The sequence below is a fragment of the Ambystoma mexicanum genome, chromosome 3q (assembly GCF_040938575.1).
Source record: "Ambystoma mexicanum isolate Mex_15411 chromosome 3q, UKY_AmexF1_1, whole genome shotgun sequence".
NCBI lineage: Eukaryota > Metazoa > Chordata > Amphibia > Caudata > Ambystomatidae > Ambystoma > Ambystoma mexicanum.
The window spans coordinates 1,023,250,303-1,023,269,623 of NC_090926.1; the positions used below are offsets into that span (position 1 = coordinate 1,023,250,303).

Genomic DNA, 19,321 nt, shown 5'->3' on the forward strand with positions numbered 1-19,321 from the left:
AGACGCCTGGGCTAGTGAAGAGGGTGTACGAAGTAAGAGAAAGAGAGCTCTTTGGAGTGCGCGTCCCTGAGACTCAAGAGAGTGTTTTCTGTGCCATCTGAAACAATATGAAGACTATAAAGCTGAAAAGTCAATGGGCCTCATTACAAGTCCAGCGGTAACCGTGCCGGTAAAAGCAGCCGGTTGCCGCCGGACTTGCAATATTTACCAGCGCCGGGCTTGTCAGAATCACCAGGGGATTATGACCCCGGCGTTCTGGGAAGTCAGGCGACGGTAAATGTAATTCCCCATTCCCATTTGAGTCCAATGGGACTCAAATGGGAATGTGGAACACAGAGGCACCGGTACCGTAAATAACCGTGCCGGTGCCTCAGTTACGGTCTGTTCACCGTGGTCACTGTGCCCGGCAGGGCGACATGCCAGGCACAGCGACTCCAGCAGGCAGCCTCGTAGTGTGCCAGTCCAGTAACAACAGTGCCGGTAGGCTTACCAGCACCGTTGTTACCGGACCGGCCACTCGCAATGAGGCCTAATGTATTAATGTAGGCATTCCTGGAACAGATGTCACAAATGTGTCTTGTGTTCACAAGCTAGAGCTGTACAATGTGGCTGGCTTAGTGAATGCAAATGTACAAAATCGCCCTTGGTACTTTAAGGGTAGCCCAATTTACAGGGGTATCCCTAATCATAAAGTGCTTGGGGGTGAAGGAAGGCACTAGCTCCTTCCCAACAGAACTGGGAATTGTTACAAATCATAATGGTCAATTTGGGGGTTGCAAGAGAAAGGGACTGTATTTGTATTTATTTGAAGACCAGGGATGTCAATTTTGATCAGAAAGCACTTACGACAGTAGAGCCATTACCCGTAATAGCACAAAGATGAGAACAAGTGGTTCTGTGTGATATTGTCGAATATTAAAGGCCACACACGATTTGGTGCAGCCTTTAATATTCATCAAATATCTCTTCTCATCCCACCCCCTCACCTCTGAAATAGGGGGAAGATTCACTCCCCAACCTCTCCTTTAATCCTGCACCCTCTTCCCCATAACCGTCCCTATGCTACACCCCGCCCATATACATAAACGCACAAAGACACAAACAACTTCTCCCTCAGCCCCCTCCCCTCCACATTACAAACACTACTCCACAATACACACAGACACTCAGAAAAGCACCTCACTGCCAACTTCCGACTTCCTCTGCCTGTCTCGGCCACGCCGGTCACCCCCTGTGCGTCACTTGATAACTAACAAGTGGCGAGGCAGTTCATGAGAGTGTGAACAAAATGGGAAATAGATCAGGGGTAAAACGCAACAAAACAAAATAAATATATAAGAAACGGGTGAACGGAGATGGTGACTCCTCCTTCCTCATGAGGGAAGTGATCCATTGTGGACCCCTCAATTCTATGTTGAGACTGGAGACCTCTTATGAAGCATCATTTTTCTTTATCTACTCAACTGACAGCAAAGAAAAGTTATTTTTCAAAACTTTTAAAGTAACATTAAGCTGTTTTGACAGGAAACACGAAATGGAGCATCTTAACGAGCTGGGGTCATGATCCCCGAACAACCAGTAGTCATAGGGGACATAAAAGGCGGTGTAATCGGTCTCCCTCTTCTTGCCACACCAGATACGTTCTCTGAATTTCCAAATAATCTACTACTATTACTGTGTTCAATTTAATAACTGATAAGAGTTTCATTGCCGCCACGACATGCGTCCAGGCATATTTACAGAGCAACCTGCTAGTACTGGAGGCTCACAAGCATTCTGTGTGAATTATGGGATGAAGTACACCCTAAGGCACTTTAGAAGGATCTAGCAAGTCACTGATGAGTTCCGGGACCATATATGGAGGGACGAGGATGAATGCTGCAATCCTTTATAAGGTCACGGAACTCAGAGGTGACTTGTAATATCCATGTTAAAGTACGATAGGGGATATTTTATTCCTTATGATGGATGGCCACACACCAGTACCCCATTTAATACCTGGCCTCTTGCTTAATCTAATGTAAGAATTTTCCATTTGCTGATCCATATAATCAATATAGAATCTGTTAGGATTTGAAGAAGCTAATTTGCAGCTTTTAATGTGTTGCAAAAAATTGCTTAAGCAGTTCAATGAAATGCATTGAAGAAACGTTTCATTTTTGTGCTTTAAAATAAGTAATATCATGCACATCCCTGCTCAAGACTCAACTGTTAATCTCTAGCAGTGCACACATTAGTTCTTTGTCAATTAATGGCTGTGAAGGGTTACAGAAAACTATTTTACAAGCAAGGAATTTGAAAAGCTTGCCAAAAGTTGAGAACATTTACCTTGGGTCCTCAATCCCTCCAGTTCCCTTGGCTGGCTACTACCGGTGCAGTCCCCACTCCAGTTAGGCCAGCAAAAGAAAGGGGCATTTGCTAGGATGCTCTGCTTTCCTTCAACAAGTTCATGACATCACCAGAAATCCCACTTTCATCTTCTTAGGCTGAAAGACATTGTCTTTTCTGAATTCTACCCCTAAAGTGAAGATGACCAACCTTCTCATACTCTCCCATCTACAGTACATTACTGCCACAGTCTGTATCTCAGTACCCCCAAAGGAGATCCCCATAAAAAGAAGGCATCAAGGCTGACCTTGCAGCTGAAACCTAAAAACCACATCACACCAACCCTTAAATACCTTAATGGCTCCGAGTGGATAGACGGATCACCTTTGAAACACTGCATCATTCATCGAGCCAACCGGAAAGATGGCCTGGTTTATATCCAACAGAAGCTCCCCAAGTACAGCCCTACCAGGGTCCAAAGATCTGCAAGCTCCTTCTCTCTCACTATGGCCCGTGACAGGACTGCTGGAGTTGCCCTATATAACACTGCCCATTATCATTCGGAAGTCACTTCTCCATGGTTCTTAAAAAGCTAAAGACATTTCTGCCCAGCCAATTCTTTGACTCCTGAGGCAATCCTCTGATTTAGAGCTTCAGGTACTTCTAGTATTGCACCATTAACTGACCCAAGTCATACAAATAACAGGAGGCTGCATAACGGAAAAAAACATGTGAAGCCCGGAACTCCAATACATGAAGATCAGTCCTAGAAACACCCTTACTTCCAGTTATATATTGGTCCGATTAAAAAAAAAAAGATGCCAATTATAAGCAACTTGTAAGGAGGTAGGAAAAATATTTGGTAGAATGGAGATGTTTGAAAGGCTTTTGTGATTAATGGTTTTCATTCTTAAATGGAAGTAAATTGTTTGCCACCCAGATCCTTCCTGGAAGAACTAAAAACTCAGATGACAACCCCAGTCTCCCTGGTGATGCAACTGGCAGAAATTGCCCTAACAAAAAACGTCTTCATCTACGAGAACTCGTTCTATGAACAAATCTCTGGGACCGCAATGGGAGCCACCTTTGCCCCGAGTCTTGCGAACCTTTATGTAGCAAACTTTGAAGAGGCAATCATTTACAACCCAACCAATCCATGGCTACCCAGTTTGGACCTTTGGGCCAGATACACTGACGATGTGTTACTAATTTTTAAAGGTACCGAGTCAGAACTCGCAATGTTCATGTTATGGCTCAATGGGCAGAATCCTTTTCTTAAATTCTCAGAGATACACAGCACGGAATCTGTACATTTCTTAGATCTCACTTTGGAGATACGGAATGCAACCATCTTTAGTACAGTATTCAATAAACCTACGGACAGAAACTCACTTCTTACATATGGAAGCTTCCACCCCACCAGTCTCAGAAGGAATCTACCATTTGGACAATTCCTTAGATACCGGAGAAACTGCTCCACACGAATAGATTACATCCGACAATCAGCAAACCTTGCAGATAAACTCCGTAATAGGAGTTATCCTAAACGAATTATCAAACAGGCACGAAAACGAGCTAGTAACATCCCACGCGAAGTCACTATGGAACAGCATGTCAAGCCCAATGAAGCCGAGAACACTATAACTGCAGTAATGAGCTTCTCCCCAATTGCCAATAAAATCAAAAAGGAGATCGTGAAACTATGGCCTATTTTGAATGTGGGCCAGTATAATATCGAAATCCCGAGGTTTGCATTCAAGAGAAGGAAGAATCTACGTGACGCTCTGGTACATTCATACAGAGAAAAAGAACACAGATTGAACACACTGTGGGGGCAGAACCTAGCGACTGGCCACACTCCATGTGGCTCATGTAATGCCTGCTCAAGTACCAAGAGAACCACCTCCATTAACATAGGGTGGCATTACCCGTGGATCCAGAAAACCCTGACCAACTGTAACAGTAGCAACGTGATTTACATGATCACATGCCCATGTGACAAACGCTACATAGGCATGACAACACGCCCTATAAAAACACGCCTTGCAGAACATAGATCCTGCATCCGCACGAAGAAGACCACGGCACCCATGGTAGAACACTTTTTAGCTGCCAAACACACCCCGGCAGACTTTACATGGACCATAATTGAAAAAGTGTCTATCCCCACAAGAGGTGGGAACAAACAGAATCTACTGTTCAAACGTGAACAACTCTGGATCTTCCGGCTTAAAGCAGACAAAGACGGACTGAATGAAGCAACCAGCTGGCAAACTCTGGCCACGTTATGAACCAAAGTGCCAGTTTGTCTAACTTAATTGTCATTTTGACTGATTGACTCTGGTGCACCCTGGAGTGGCGCTCCTGTTTGTGTTCGTGATGAGTGCTGTATGTATGAATGGCTGTTTAGGATGATATATGCAGGCATCATCAGCAATAATTATGATAAAATGATTGGGGACTTGTTTTCATTCAAAACACTTGATGCTAAGTTCTTGGGGACCCGCGGTCCGCGGTGCCTGACCTGGCGATGGCCGCAGCCTTCAACTATGGACGACCATCCCAGAGTCAGGCACGCACGATCATGTGACCGCGCGCCAATCCTTGGTAACAAACAGTGCAGTCACACGGCCCGCGAAGACCCAACCCTCTCGCGCGCGGCCTGTGAAACGGACTGAACTCTGCTTAGAGGTAAGCCCCCTGTGGCCCACTAATGGCCCTCTCCCACTGCTGCCACGCCTTCGTGGGCACCCAGGATGTCCTGAAGTATGTTAATTAAATATATGTTTGCTAAATGTGTAGCGACAACGCCGAGTGCGTGCCGCGATAGACAGGAGATCTACTCAATTTGGTTAGAAGAATAAGTAACTTTTTGTACTGACTCTTTTCCGATCCGATGTACTTAGACATCAAAAAAAGACAATAATTATTGTCCTTTGGCCCCCAGGTATCGGGCCGTCTCACCGTTCTTGATTAAGCCACCAGATCACACGGAGCGAGTAAGCCTTTTTTTCCCCCTCCTGAAACACCAGTGCAATGTCTTCTAATAAGTTCGAATTAACAGCATGTGATATTTACCGCTGCTCTCCCTCTCTCTTTTCCCCTCCCCTCCTGTCATCCCTACAGGGAGAGGACGTTAAGATATGCAGACAGTGCTGCTTTATGAGATTCACAGCAGGCACACACGCAGATGTCCTGCATAAGCCCTGATGAATGTGGCCCACTTATTTGCACCACAGAAACCGGTCGGCTAAGAGAACGACTCTAACCTAGTGCTGAATACGTACCGCACAGTCTTTGTTCGTTCAATTTGAGGCTACCCTGTTAAAAGCATCCAGGGACCCCCTCTCAATCTGAGGTGTCCTACCTCAAGAGAGACCCTTGCTGAAGAAATTTCTTCACAATTTTAACTTACTCATCTTTGCACCTGCCTACCCAGAGAAAACCCAATAAAATTAATGTTTATCTTCATTTGGGGGGCAGCCAACACATGCCAAGCCCTAAGTGGTGGAGCATGTGTCTTTTAGCACAACATCAGTGCACTAAGAGACTATTCGGAAAGCGCAATTAGGCATATTGGCTTTTCTTTGACAAACTCTTTATAATCGGTAGGACTGTGTTATTATTGTGTGAAAATTAAAATAAGTAATATCATGCACATCCCTGCTCAAGACTCAACTGTTAATCTCTAGCAGTGCACACATTAGTTCTTTGTCAATTAATGGCTGTGAAGGGTTACAGAAAACTATTTTACAAGCAAGGAATTTGAAAAGCTTGCCAAAGGTTGAGAACATTTACCTTGGGTCCTCAATCCCTCCAGTTCCCTTGGCTGGCTACTACCGGTGCAGTCCCCACTCCAGTTAGGCCAGCAAAAGATAGGGGCATTTGCTAGGATGCTCTGCTTTCCTTCAACAAGTTCATGACATCACCAGAAATCCCACTTTCATCTTCTTAGGCTGTAAGACATTGTCTTTTCTGAATTGTACCCCTAAAGTGAAGATGACCAACCTTCTCATACTCTCCCATCTACAGTACATTACTGCCACAGTCTGTATCTCAGTACCCCCAAAGGAGATCCCCATAAAAAGAAGGCATCAAGGCTGACCTTGCAGCTGAAACCTAAAAACCACATCACACCAACCCTTAAATACCTTAATGGCTCCGAGTGGACAGACGGATCACCTTTGAAACACTGCATCATTCATCGAGCCAACCGGAAAGATGGCCTGGTTTATATCCAACAGAAGCTCCCCAAGTACAGCCCTACCAGGGTCCAAAGATCTGCAAGCTCCTTCTCTCTCACTATGGCCCGTGACAGGACAGCTGGAGTTGCCCTATATAACACTGCCCATTATCATTCGGAAGTCACTTCTCCATGGTTCTTAAAAAGCTAAAGACATTTCTGCCCAGCCAATTCTTTGACTCCTGAGGCAATCCTCTGATTTAGAGCTTCAGGTACTTCTAGTATTGCACCATTAACTGACCCAAGTCATACAAATAACAGGAGGCTGCATAACGGAAAAAAACATGTGAAGCCCGTAACTCCAATACATGAAGATCAGTCCTAGAAACACCCTTACTTCCAGTTATATATTGGTCCGATTAAAAAAAAAAAAGATGCCAATTATAAGCAACTTGTAAGGAGGTAGGAAAAATATTTGGTAGAATGGAGATGTTTGAAAGGCTTTTGTAATTAATGGTTTTCATTCTTAAATGGAAGTAAATTGTTTGCCACCCAGATCCTTCCTGGAAGAACTAAAAACTCCAAGAACAAATGAAGTTCACTTGCACAGGATGACTGGGACAGAGAGGTGATCACTTCCACACTCTCCCCCTTTAAAATATCTCCAGACTGGAAAAAGTTGCAGCTTGATTCCGATGGCACCTTTTTGATTAATCGTTCTTCGTTCTCAGATTGGTGAAACCTTGGGGTGGGACTAGCTGAGAGGGATCTCTTGTATCATAAGATGCATTTTGTTCCACATCCCTTCAATCAGCCCAGAACTTCTTTGCTCCAGGGGACGTAGCTTGTGGAGAAATCGGGGCGTGAGGAAAAGTGGACCTCGAGCCAGGTAGTTCACTGCTAAGTTACGATATAAGAAATTCAGAATACATGTCTTCAGTTTTTGCTACTGGGCCTTAGCAAATGAGATTAAACTCTTGACCTTTCCTCAGAGTGATGTAATATTGTTTGTTTGACTGGCCAGAGTTTTCATTTTTTTATTTTATTTGTTTTCATTAGGCATTTTTCAACAGCATACAGCTTAATCATCACAGCTTAATCATCAACCATGAATGCAGAAACTAAACCCACTCTCCCCCCCTCCCCAGTTGTTCAGGAAGGAAGCAGTGGGCGAACTTCAGATTCTTGTAGCACGTGTCCTTGGGAAGAAGAATCCTGGCGGCTCAAACTCTTTCATTTGTAGGCTTCAAGGAAGGGCGCCCATTCCATTTCTCTATTCGGTAGGTGGTCGTGCAGGAGGCTAGTTACATTTTCCATCTCATATAGGTCTTTGGCTTTTTTTGCCCAGGTCACCTCGGTTGGGAGAGCGGGCACTTTCCAGCTGATCGTGATGCGCGCTCTAGCTGCCAGCAATAAGACATGGGTCATGTGTGGAACCTTCCTCCATCGTTCTTCTTGCTGTTCCAGACCAAATAGGACTAGCTTGGGGTTTAGCTCTCCGGGGATCCCTCCGATCTTCCTAATCCATGCTAACACCTCCTTCCAGTATGCCTGCAACTTCGTGCAGGCCCACCACATGTGGCAATAGTCCGCCTGGGCACCACATCCCCTCCAGCAGATAGGGCTCCTTTGGGCGAACATTTTTGAGAGCCTTTTTGGTCGAGTTGCCACCTGTGTAATAATTTTAGACCATGGAGTTTGTATTGGGCAGAGATCGATGCCCTGTGTGCTGATCTACACAGCTCTGACCACAGGTGGTCTGTCATGGGGCCCATATCCGTTTCCCATCTTTTTCGGAGACTCCCTATTTTGCATTTCCTTGTATCGTTGATTGTCGTGTATAATTTTGGAGATGAGACCCTGTGTGCGTTGATTCACTTAAACTTTTTTCCAGGGGGGGTGAGGTCTCTCGTAAGGTCATTTCTCCATTTCACTGCAGACAGTGACCCTTTCAAGTGGAGGAATTTGAATATGTCCAGTGGTCCCATCTGCAGACCAGCCTCTAGGTCTTGAATTGATATGCACCCCTTGGGTTTTGTTAGTTGGCTCACCCTTTCGAGTCCGGCTTCGTACCAATCCTGGAATCGTTGTGGCTGAGCTATATCATTGCAAATCGCCAAGTCCCTTCATTTCCCTCTTCCTCCACCATAACCGTATGAGCGATCCCATCGCAAAGTGTCCAATGGCGCTTTTCGGGAATTAGTTCTCCGGCGCCCATAGCCATTCTCCCAATGAGACTGGCCTCATTCTGTTGTTTTCAATTGCTACCCATTGTTTTTGCTTGTCTTGCCGTAGGTGTGGGACCATGGCCCTGAACTGGGTTGCCTGTTAGTAAGTGTACATACCGGGGAGCCCGGTCCTCCTTTTTCCTTTGACTGGGTCAGGGTGGCGTATGAGATCCTCTGCTTTTTCCCTTCCCACAAGAATCTGAGGAGTAATCTCTTTATCTCTGTGAAATGTGATTCCGGCATGGCAATGGGGAGCTTTTGGTATTGGTATAGTAACTTGGGGAGCACTACCATTTTTATGGCGTTGAGCGGTCCCAGCCAGGATATAGTTATTTTATCCCATCGCTCTAAGTCTTTGGTTATTTCTATCATCAGGGGGGGCAAGTTTTTCTCTGGTCCTTGTGAAATTGATTCCCAAGTATTGCAAAGTTTGCTGTGAGGTTGGTATGCCTTCCACCATCATTCAGTCGTCCCCCAGGTGTTCTGGGGCCTTATAAAGAAAGTGTTGATTTGTCAGGGTTGACTTTGAGTCCGGCCCATTTACCAAATTCTTGGATTGTCTGCAGGACTTTCAGATATCATTTTGCGGGTTATTCAATCTCCCCTATTGTTATCCATCGTATTGTTTCTTCTCTCCTGATGATGTTATCCAGGTGCTCCATGGATAGGGCATATAGAAGTGGGGAGAGGGGACACCCTTTCCTGGTCCCCCTGGAAAGGGCGATTTCTCTTGATGTAGCGTTGTTGATGACCACCCTTCCTGTTGGGTTCCTATATAGGGGCTTTGATCCCTCTTATTAACGTCTCCCAAAAACACATGTTCCTCAACACGCACCGAAGGAACTCCCACTGTACCCTGTCGAAGGCTTTCTCGGAGTCCGTGCTTAGGAGGGCTAGATTACCTTCGATGGTCTCTGTTTGCTCCATTATGTTAAGGGTTTTTCTCACTGCGTCTGCTTCTTGCCTGTCCTTTATGAAGCCCACCTGGTCTGGGTGAACCAGGCGGGGCATGATGTCCCCCATCCATGTCGCAATTACTCTGGTATATATTTTAGCATCCATGTTCAGGAGTGATATTGAACAATAAGACGTGCAACATGTGGGATCCATCCCTGCCTTGGGAATTACAACTATATGCGCAGCTGAGATCAATGGGGGCGCATGGCCCGATTCTCTTATATGGTTAAAGAGTGAGGACATGTGGGGGGAGAGGTTTCCTGCAAACTGTTTGTAGAAGCCCATGGTGAATCCGTCCTCCCCCGGAGCACCTCCCTGCAGCAGTCTTGATCACTGCCTCAATTTCTTCAGGGGTGATGTCCGAATAGAGGAGGGATTGTTCCGATTCTTGTAGACGGGTGAGACCTGCCGCCTCTATGTATTCTTTCATTTTCCTCAGATCCCTACTCCCCTCCGTGTAGAGATTTTCGTAGAAGTTAGCGAATTAGGCTCCGCTATTTCGTTTGGAGCCCGTAGTGGTTCACCCTCTTCTGTTTGGATAGCTTCAACCCATCTTTCTGCTCTTTGTGCCCTTAATCTCGTGGCTAACATTCCGTCCGCCTTGTCCCCCTTTTCGTAAAAGGTCTGTTTAAGGAACCTTAACTTTCTTATTACGTCACATTTTCCCATGGCCTTAAGATCTTACCGTTTCCTTTTGAGGGTTGAGAGGTGTTCATCCCGGTAGATCCCCTGAGCATGCATCCTCTCCTCAAGCTCCACAATATCCCCCCTTAATTTGTCTTCCACGATTTTACGTTCTCTCTTCCGCCTTGCCCCTTCTCTCATTAGGTGTCCCCTCCACACCGCCTTGCCCGCCTCCCATACCGTGTTCTTGTCCACCTCCCCATTATCGTTGGTCTGGAGTATTAGTCTCTTTGCCCAATTCTTGGGCATACATTTTGTCCCTCCACAGGGAGTCATTACATCTCCATCTTGTGTTTCTGTGCCCCAATCCCTCCAGCTCTAGGCATGTTATTACCATATCATGGTCCGACCAAGCTACCGGTCGTATAGTGCTATTATGGACCCTGGACTGATTTTCTTTGTCAATCAGCAAGTAGTTGATCCTAGTGAATGTGTCATGCACTTCTGACTTAAATGTGTAGCCCCATTTCCCAGGATTGCAGTACTTCCAGATATCATTCAGCCCCTCCCCCTCTAGCGTAGCCTTAAATCTACCTCGTTCCTTCGTCGGGGTGCTCTTGTTCATTATTCTTGTCTGTTGCCTATCCAATTGGGGTTCTGCCCATGCATTGAAGTCCCCTCCCACCATGATCAAGCCCCCCCCCCCCACCTTCAGGGATGTTAGAGCTCCTTCATTGAATGGACCCTGCCCTTGATTGGGCGTATACACCCCTAGGAGCGCTATGTGGCCAGTTTCACATTTGCCCCTAGTTATAAGGCGACTGCCTACTAGAGTGAGGGCTCCACCACTGGGTACTCTAGCCTGAGTCTCTTGTTGAGGAGAATTACCACTCCACCTTTTTTCACTCTCCTGATGCCCAGCATGTTTGTCCCACTGTTTTTCCCCTTAATGCTCGATCCTCTCCCGCCTTGAGTCTAGTCTCTTGTATGAACAGGACGTCGAGCTGCGCCCTCTCGAACTCACTCACCAGTAGGGATCTTTTAGTAGGTGAGTTGAGCCCCTTCACGTTCAGAGTGCCCACCTTTAAGGTGTCCCTTCCCAGGTGAGCTTTGGTGCTTTTTGTTTCCCCTAGATTGGATCCCATTCCCCCGGGTAGTAGAGCACCTTTTGGCCCACATATTGCTGAGTCCTCCCAGGAACCCGTGCCTCCCTCTCAATTTTGTTACGTCGCTTGCTTCCCTTTTCCCTTTCCCCCCTTGCATTAACCATAACTGATCCCAGGTTGGGGATCCTCCCCCTAACACTGGGGTCTGGACTCCTGGTTCGGTTTCCCGCCCCCGCTTGACCCCCCTCCCCTTAACCGTGTAACTAATTAAACTTGTCATCTGAACCTTTGCCATAGTTGATGGCTCAGTTCTTTGAGTTGGAGACGCCCTCTAAAAAACTGAGGGCCACCAGGGTTTACTTCTTCAGCCTCAACGAGGGTGATTTTTGATCCTACTATATCTTTTACCTTGTTCTTGTGTGTTGAATATTGCGGAGCATGTTTGGTTGGTGCAGATCTGTGTGGCGAGATGTATTTGGGGCCATCTTTGTGTGGCTTCTAAAGGGGGTTTCGCTGGCGAGATTGGACTTGGTTTAAAGTATTTTCCCCTCCCTTGCCTCTCTTCCGTCTCTGCGCCACTTCGGACCTCCCGCTCCTCTATGTGGACTGCAAACCCGAGGGGCCTACGGGTCCCCGGTCACCATTTTGGTTCTCCAGGCTGTGTAGGACTTGCGTCGCTTCTTCAGGGGTTGTGACCGTATAATCTTCCCCTTTGTATTCGAAGGTCAAGTCAAATGGATATCCCCATCTGTATCGGATTGATTGGTCTGCAAGCCATGTGGTCAGAGGCCTACATGCTCTCCTCCTTGCAAGCGTGAAGCTCGATAGATCTTGAAAACTTTATAGGAGAGCCTTGGAAAGCAATTTCCTGCTTCTGCTTTGCCAGGGCCAGGATCTCCGTCTTTTCTTTGTATCTCAGAAATTTGACTACCACTGAACAGGGCCCTTTACCAAATGCCCGGCCTCCTTGTGGGCTCTTTCAATGGAAACTTCTTCCCCCCCTCGCTTTCAAACACTTGGTTGATTATGTCTTGGACCATTTTTTCCACTTGCTGAGGGGTTTCTCCATCATTCTCCTTTAGGCCCAGTATTCTCAGGTTCAGTCTCCTTTCTATGTTTTCCATGTCGTCAATCTTGAGTGCCAGTTCCTCCTCTTTTAGTTCAATGTCTGTCATCCTGGCGTTCAGGTTCATTTCCATGAGGTCCACATTAGTATAGTTGTGTTCGAGATTTTCAACCTTCCCTTCTATAATGTCCACTTCTCCACGTATTTCTGATATGGAGGTTTGGATGTCTGATGCAGTGCTTTTATTCCGCCAGGATTCCTGCAAAGTCGTCTTTGGTTGCTACTGTGGCCCTTTTGTCTGGTGTCTGTGCCGAGGCTTGTTGAACACTAGTTGCTGTTCTCCGATATTGCTGCAGCTTTTTGATGCCCCTCTCTGTGAGCACATGAACGTCTCCAACTTCCTCCACTGTGGTTGTTAGCCCGGGATTTTGTGCTGTCTCGATTACCCCTCTAGTGTCTAGGTCCCGTGCGTCCTCCGGCTCCAGTTACTGTTTTTGGGTTGCTGCGGGGTGTTGTCTCCAGCCAGTTCCACTTTCTGTGCCTCGGTCTTGGGTGGTTCACAACAATCAGGCGGATTGGTAGTATCTATGATTGGCCCCTGTGTCCCTTCTATCTCCCTCTTTGGTTCTGGAGAGCTGTGTCGCTTGGTGGCTCTTTCTGCCACCTCTTCGCTGCCTCTCTCTTCTCTGGTTTGCCCCTTGACGCCGATGAACTCACAGCCCCTATCCTCGGACTTTCTGCAAGTTGGAGGCTTCGACGTCCATGTGGATCCCCCCTCGCTGTGCACAGTCTCCCTGTTGTCTGGGCTCCTGTGTTTCCGTGCTAAATTTTTGCCTTGGTTCTCCTGCAGCGTTTTCAGGTTCCTTTCCCTGCTTTGGGCTTGGCTCCAATGTAGCTTGTAAGCTACTCTCCCCTGTGTGACACCTTAGTGTGAGTTCCCTTTGTGGGCTTTCAACTCTACTCCCCACTCTCTATTGTGCCTGGGCTTGGGTCTGCTTATATTCTGCAGGGGCCTCTCCGTGCCACCAGCGTCTGGGAGCTATTATCTTGCCCCCGCAGTGGGTTTGCTTTCAGGGCACACTAACCTTCTCCTTGACGCGGTTCTCTCCACCCTCACTCCGTCACCTCCCACTAGAATGTTGCAGGGGTCTCTGCTGCTAGAGCTGCCCTCACTGGATCTCCCCCAGGTCTTCCTTTCTGTGGCGCTGGTCCCGCATCGTCTGCACCCCTCTCTGCCTAGAGCTGATGTGGACCTCTCCATGCCGTCTTCCAGGATCTCCGGTGAGGCGGTCCCCCGCAGGCTGCTCTGGCCTGCCGCGGCACCAGGGATCTCTGCGGGCTGGTTCTTCACGCCTCCCCATGATCCAAGCTGGGTCTCAGGGCTCTCCACTGGAGCACAGGGCCTCTCCGCGGTATGCCCCTCAGGATTACTGGTACGTCATTGGCCGGCTCCACTGCCTTAAGCGTCCGCCATTTTTTTTTCCGGATCTTCGCCGGCGGGGGGGATGGGCTGCTTCGCTAGTTTGTCGCTCGCAAATCGTTTCCCCTTCTTTTTTGGGCTGTTTTCTCTCCTGCTGTGGTTTCCTCCTCATTTTGCAGGTATTTCTCGCTGGATTTTATCCTTGGGGTCTGCACTAACTCATCACAATAGTCTCCTCGAGGCTGGGAGCCTAGCATTGCCCTCAGCATCCCCTGGTGGTCTCCCAGCCAGAGTTTTTTAATTGCAAAACCCGTCATTTTTTAAGCATACTCTTAGCCTTATGAACCTATGGTCACCGGGGGCCTTAACCTCATGACTTGAAGACAGTTTTCTCGGCCGCAGTTACCTCTGCAACGAGAGTGGTTGAATCCCAGGATCTACGTAATCACTGCAAACTTTAAATAACTAAAACGAAAATGCTGAATTCTTTTCCCCCCACCCATTTGCTCGCAATTATTTGCGGGTCGAGGGGAGACCCCCGCAACCTCCTCCCATAGTGCCCTTATATTTCGTATTACCCTAAACAGCGCCCCCCCATGCATGTAATTGCGGGGAAATGTGCTCCTCGCAATTCGGCACTTTTGTGTTCGTCATTTTTTGCCGCACACTGATGACATGATACGGAATCCGAGGCTCCGCTTTGCATAAGTAAGGCTTTTAAAGTGTCATTAGACAGAGATGGTTGGTCAGAGCACTCAATTAATGGCACAGGTTATTTCTTCTTTCTGTACTAATCTGGTGATCTTACTACCCTCCTCCTCCCCAAACTACTTCTCTGAGACAAAGAGAAAGTTCCATTGCATGGGATATGGCTATTGCTTGGATCATGCCAAGGTGAATAGTTCTTCAGGCAGAACATTTGAGTTGCATAGTGGTACTTCTCCAGGCAATTGTATTTATTTATTTATTTTTGCATTTATTACAGTGTGCTGAACCCTTGGGTATCTGGGCGTTAGTTACATTGATAGATCAAGAGACAGAACAGCAGAAGGAGTGGGGATGGGAAAGATGTAGGGGGTACATGGAAGGTCAAATATAAACATTTCAGTACAGTGAGATGAAGATGGTGGTAGATTGGGTCTTGGATCGTGGTGCTTTAAATGAACAGCCAGGTCTGAAAGTCCAGTATGATGGCTCCTTTCTCAAGTCAATGTGGAAGTTGTTCCATAGTTTGTCGGCCACGACAGGGAAGCTTGAACCTCCCGCGGATTTGCATCTGAAGCTGGGGATTTTCACTAGATGGCAGTTGAAGCTGGGGACTTAGACTAGGTGGCAGTTCGCAGATCTAAGTGGACGAGCGGGCGTGTATCTTTCTGTCCGTTGAGAGAGGTAAACTGGGGCAGTGTTGGAGAGTCATCTGTGCATGAAGGATAAGGTTTTGAACTTGATCCTCTCACGGATCGGAAGTCAGTGGGCACTTCCTCTAGCTTCAACGACGTGGTCGTGCTTGGATAGACCTGTGGCAGCACATAGGGCATTGTTTTGGATATTCTGTAATATGCTCAGATTACGTTCAGAAGTTCCTGCAAATAGGTCATTGGAGTAATCCAACTTGGCTCCTGTGATGGCTCTTGCTATCGTAAAACAGTTTAGGGTGGAGAGGAAGGGCTTGCTGGCATTGAGCAACTTGGCGGTATATGCAGCGGATGAAGCAATGGAGTTTACTTGGCAAGAGAGATCAAGAGTCGAGTCAAGGTAAATGCCTAGTGTTTTAGCTGCAGATGAATTGGGGAACAGGTTACCATCAATGGTGAACTCCTATGCTGGGTCCATGTTTTGGAGTGTGGAGTGGGAGCCAACAATGACGATTTCATTTTTGTCATCGTTGAGGCAAAGCAGGTGGGTTGCCATCCAGTTTGGGACTGTTTGGTAGACCACACTGACTGCTGCGGCATCTTGGGTGTAGGAGCCCGATAGGAGGATAGTTTGGTATCGTCGGCGTAGTTTGTGTAGGATATTCCGAGGCGGTCAAGGTGATCGAAGAGGTTTTTTAAATTAATTTTACACAGTGTGGGGGGAAAGGTAGGAGCCTTGGGGGACTCACAATGTTACTGGCGTTGGTGAGGTGGCGTGAGCATCAATGAAGGCTCGGGAGGATCTGTCAGCCAGGAATGATCTTATCCACTCCGAGGCTGATAGTGAGAAGTTGCTGTTGATGCCAGGTGGTTGCAAAGTATTTGATGATCGACAAGGTCAAATGCTGCAGAGAGGTCCAGCATCATAATTAGGGCAAGTTTGCCGTCATCCTTAATGACATTGAGTTGATTTTGCTCCGAGTCTGGGGACAGAATCCTGACTGCCGGATACCCAGCATATGATTTTTCTCAAGGTATTGTTGTACCTGGATGTAGGCAGCTCGTTCAAGCATCTTGAGGATGAAGGGCATGGTTGTGATGGGGGCGGTAGTTTGTGGGGATGCTGGGGTCTAGGGACGTTTTATTTAGCATGGCAGCATCCAGGTTTCCTTCAGGGATGTACAGACAATTTTTGAGGTGATGGAGGTATTGATGATGGCTGTGATGATTGGGGTGAGCGTTTCGTGCAGTCTTTGTCAATTGGCACCGGACAGGCGTCTCCTTTGCATTGGTATGGCTTTAGACATCTGATTATGTTGGCAACCTCAAGTTCTGAGAACGTTTGGAAGTCATATCGGGGCTTGAGGTGGGTGGTGCTGGGTGCGATGGGAGATGGCTGCGGTGGTCTGGAGCGCATGGCTAGTTGTTTGAGGTGGCTGACTCTCCTGTCATCGAAGGCATCTACATACCCAAAGCAAGAGCCAAGATGACTTCCGTTGCTTGCCAGTGGTGCATACCATTTATGGATATCCAAAGTGCAGCTCGATACACTGTTCTCATGCATTTTGCAAACACTGCACACAGATATTAGCTCTAGGTCTGAGCCTTGGTGTTGCCGGGTGCTGTTAAAAGAACGCCTTTGAGGGTATTGAACACCCTTCAGTGGCAACCCTTGCCCTGGTTATTAGTCTTCATGCTTAACATAAAGGAAGGGGGGTGTACAAATGACTAAGCCACTGTTAGTCCGGAGTCTTAGTTCCACCAAACAAACATGTCCACCGTTCAACTCCTCATACTGTACCCATGAGTATGGACAGAAATAAAAGAACTAAGGTGCCGACACAATTGAGCAGGGCTAACACACACATGCCCGCTGGCCTCCCTTGCAATGTGCAATTTATTTATTGGGGATTTGTAGGGTGGCTACAGTGGACAGAGCTGCTTTATTTTGCTAGAGAAGGGGCGAGTATAGCCTGGCAGCATTCAAGGCATCTCGGGAAGACAAAGGAAGAAGGTGGTTCCAGTAGCCTTTCTCTTGTATCTATGTTTTAAGTTGACCAATTAAGGTTCTTTGAACATGTTCATGAAATTTCACAGGGATAAAAGCAGTTTTTACAAAACGTTGCTCAAGTACTTACCAAACGCCTTGGCGATGGCGATGCTCTCCAGCAGCCCCATGAGGGGCACTACGGCCAGCCCTGCACCCATGTCCTAGGAAAATAAATCTTTCCATTACTGGAAAATAAGCAGGTGCAACATATCCAGATCTTTTCATGCTGATCAAGTGTTTCACTCCCCATTGTTGACGTCGCGCTCACCTGCACCATCTGACTGAACGAAATGGTGCCGTTGGGGGTCACCTCAGAGAACGGAGGCAGCTGGAAGCACGGAAGACCCTGCGCAGTCTTTCCAGTCAATATGAAGGGCTGGGACCCCATCACCTGGAAACTATAGGCCACGAGTCCTGCAGCGACCACCACCAGCGCATTACGGGCTGAGGAGACAGAAGGAATTATGACCATAACAAATGAGGGCTTGATTTTAAAAAGTTAACCCACCCATTTAAAGGCCTCCGTTATCCTGGTCCATTCGGTTATGCCAATGTTGTAATATCTTCAGCTGTTAATCTTATCTAGGGAGACAAATCCATTATATCCTTCACAAGGATGTGACAAGGTGTATTGGAAATGTGCTCACGGTCGACCAATCCGACACAGTAGACATCTCAATGAAAGTCACTAACCTGTTGCTGTGATCCAGACAATGAGGTGGCACAATCGGAGCCAGATTGGCATCCCACGATATGGTCTAGGCATGCGACTCTTCATCCAAGTGAGTCCCAGCAGTAGCACCAGACAGATGAAACCCAGAGAGGCATCCCCCACCCTACGAGAGAAGACAGAAAACATGCTGATTAACAGAGGAGTTCCATTCTGAATATTTTATTTATTGTTCACCTGTTAGGCGCTTATAAAGGAAGCAAATACTGTTTCAAAGCACTGACAGGGAGGGGACAGGGGATGATAGAAAATGTAATTACAACAATAATAAATAATTAAGTTAATTAAATAAACCATAAGAAGACAGTGGAGAGGGGGAAGACGAACCTACTATGCCTTGTGAGTGTTCAGAACGTGCAAGTGGAGAGGGGTATGGGATAGGTGGTGTGATGCTCATGGTGAGCAGCAGGTGAAGTGCTATGAAGAAAGTGTAAGTGCAACCTCCAAGGGGAGGGCGAGCCGAAGCAAGTGCAGAGGATGGACAGCAGCTGAGATGATCAGAAGTGGGAGGTGAGGGCCCCGAGGATGCATATGGGCCCTGCACTTCAGTCAAGCTACTGTGCAATTAGCAGGGGAGAGAGGGAGTGAATAAAGAGAAGAGGAAGGTCTTGAGGCTTTCCGAAACTTAAGGAGGTTCTGCTCAAGACGAAGAGGGAGGATATTCCAAAGAAGGGAGCCCGCTCATGAAAGCGATCAACCACCTGCTCTCCGTTTAGCAAAACGCTTCACACGCAAGGTGTTGCTGCCAGAGGAACGAAGGTGTCAAGAGAGGGACTATTTAGTCAGAAAGAGTTGCATGTAGAGTGGTCCTTGACCCCAGACAGCCTTGTGGATGATACAGAGAGATTTGAGTTTTATCCGTGCTGTGATCGGGAGCGAGGGGAGACTTTGGAGAGCAGGAGAGATGCGGTCCCTGGGCTTGAGACCAGGGATCAGTCTCTCTGCTCTACACTGGGAATACAATCAAATCATCATTAGGATTTAGTAGCATGGGTTATTACCCAACTTAATAATGCTCGACTCATTGATTTCAGAAGGATGATGGGATAAGTCTGCAATAGAGGGATATTCCCCTGTCCTACATGTTAAACACAGATGTATAAGGCGAGGGCTTCACTCCAAGAAATTCATACTTTATCGGGATATTACATTCACATGCCTTTCCCAAAAACATTGCTCGATATTGGCAATTTTTTAAAAGATTTATTGAGCAGCAATGAAAAGATTTGTTTTAAATTTAGCCGCAGGCAGTCGGGTTCCTTTCCAATTAACGA

General features: G+C 47.1%; 1 protein-coding gene across 2 annotated transcripts in view; it reads right to left on the reverse strand.

Moving 5' to 3' along the window:
• Positions 1–19,321, reverse strand: part of SLC26A11 (solute carrier family 26 member 11) — a 257,186-nt gene that overhangs the window by 154,653 nt on the left and 83,212 nt on the right. For both annotated transcript variants that reach the window (XR_011305180.1, XM_069655195.1), the window contains exons 6-8: positions 18,011–18,153; positions 17,586–17,761; positions 17,406–17,478 (exon numbers count right to left, since the gene is read on the reverse strand). Coding sequence is in view for 1 of the 2 variants with exons in the window: in XM_069655195.1 (XP_069511296.1) it covers positions 17,406–17,478; positions 17,586–17,761; positions 18,011–18,153 (392 nt within the window). In the remaining variant the exon portion in view is untranslated. The remainder of the gene's footprint in view (positions 1–17,405; positions 17,479–17,585; positions 17,762–18,010; positions 18,154–19,321) is intronic.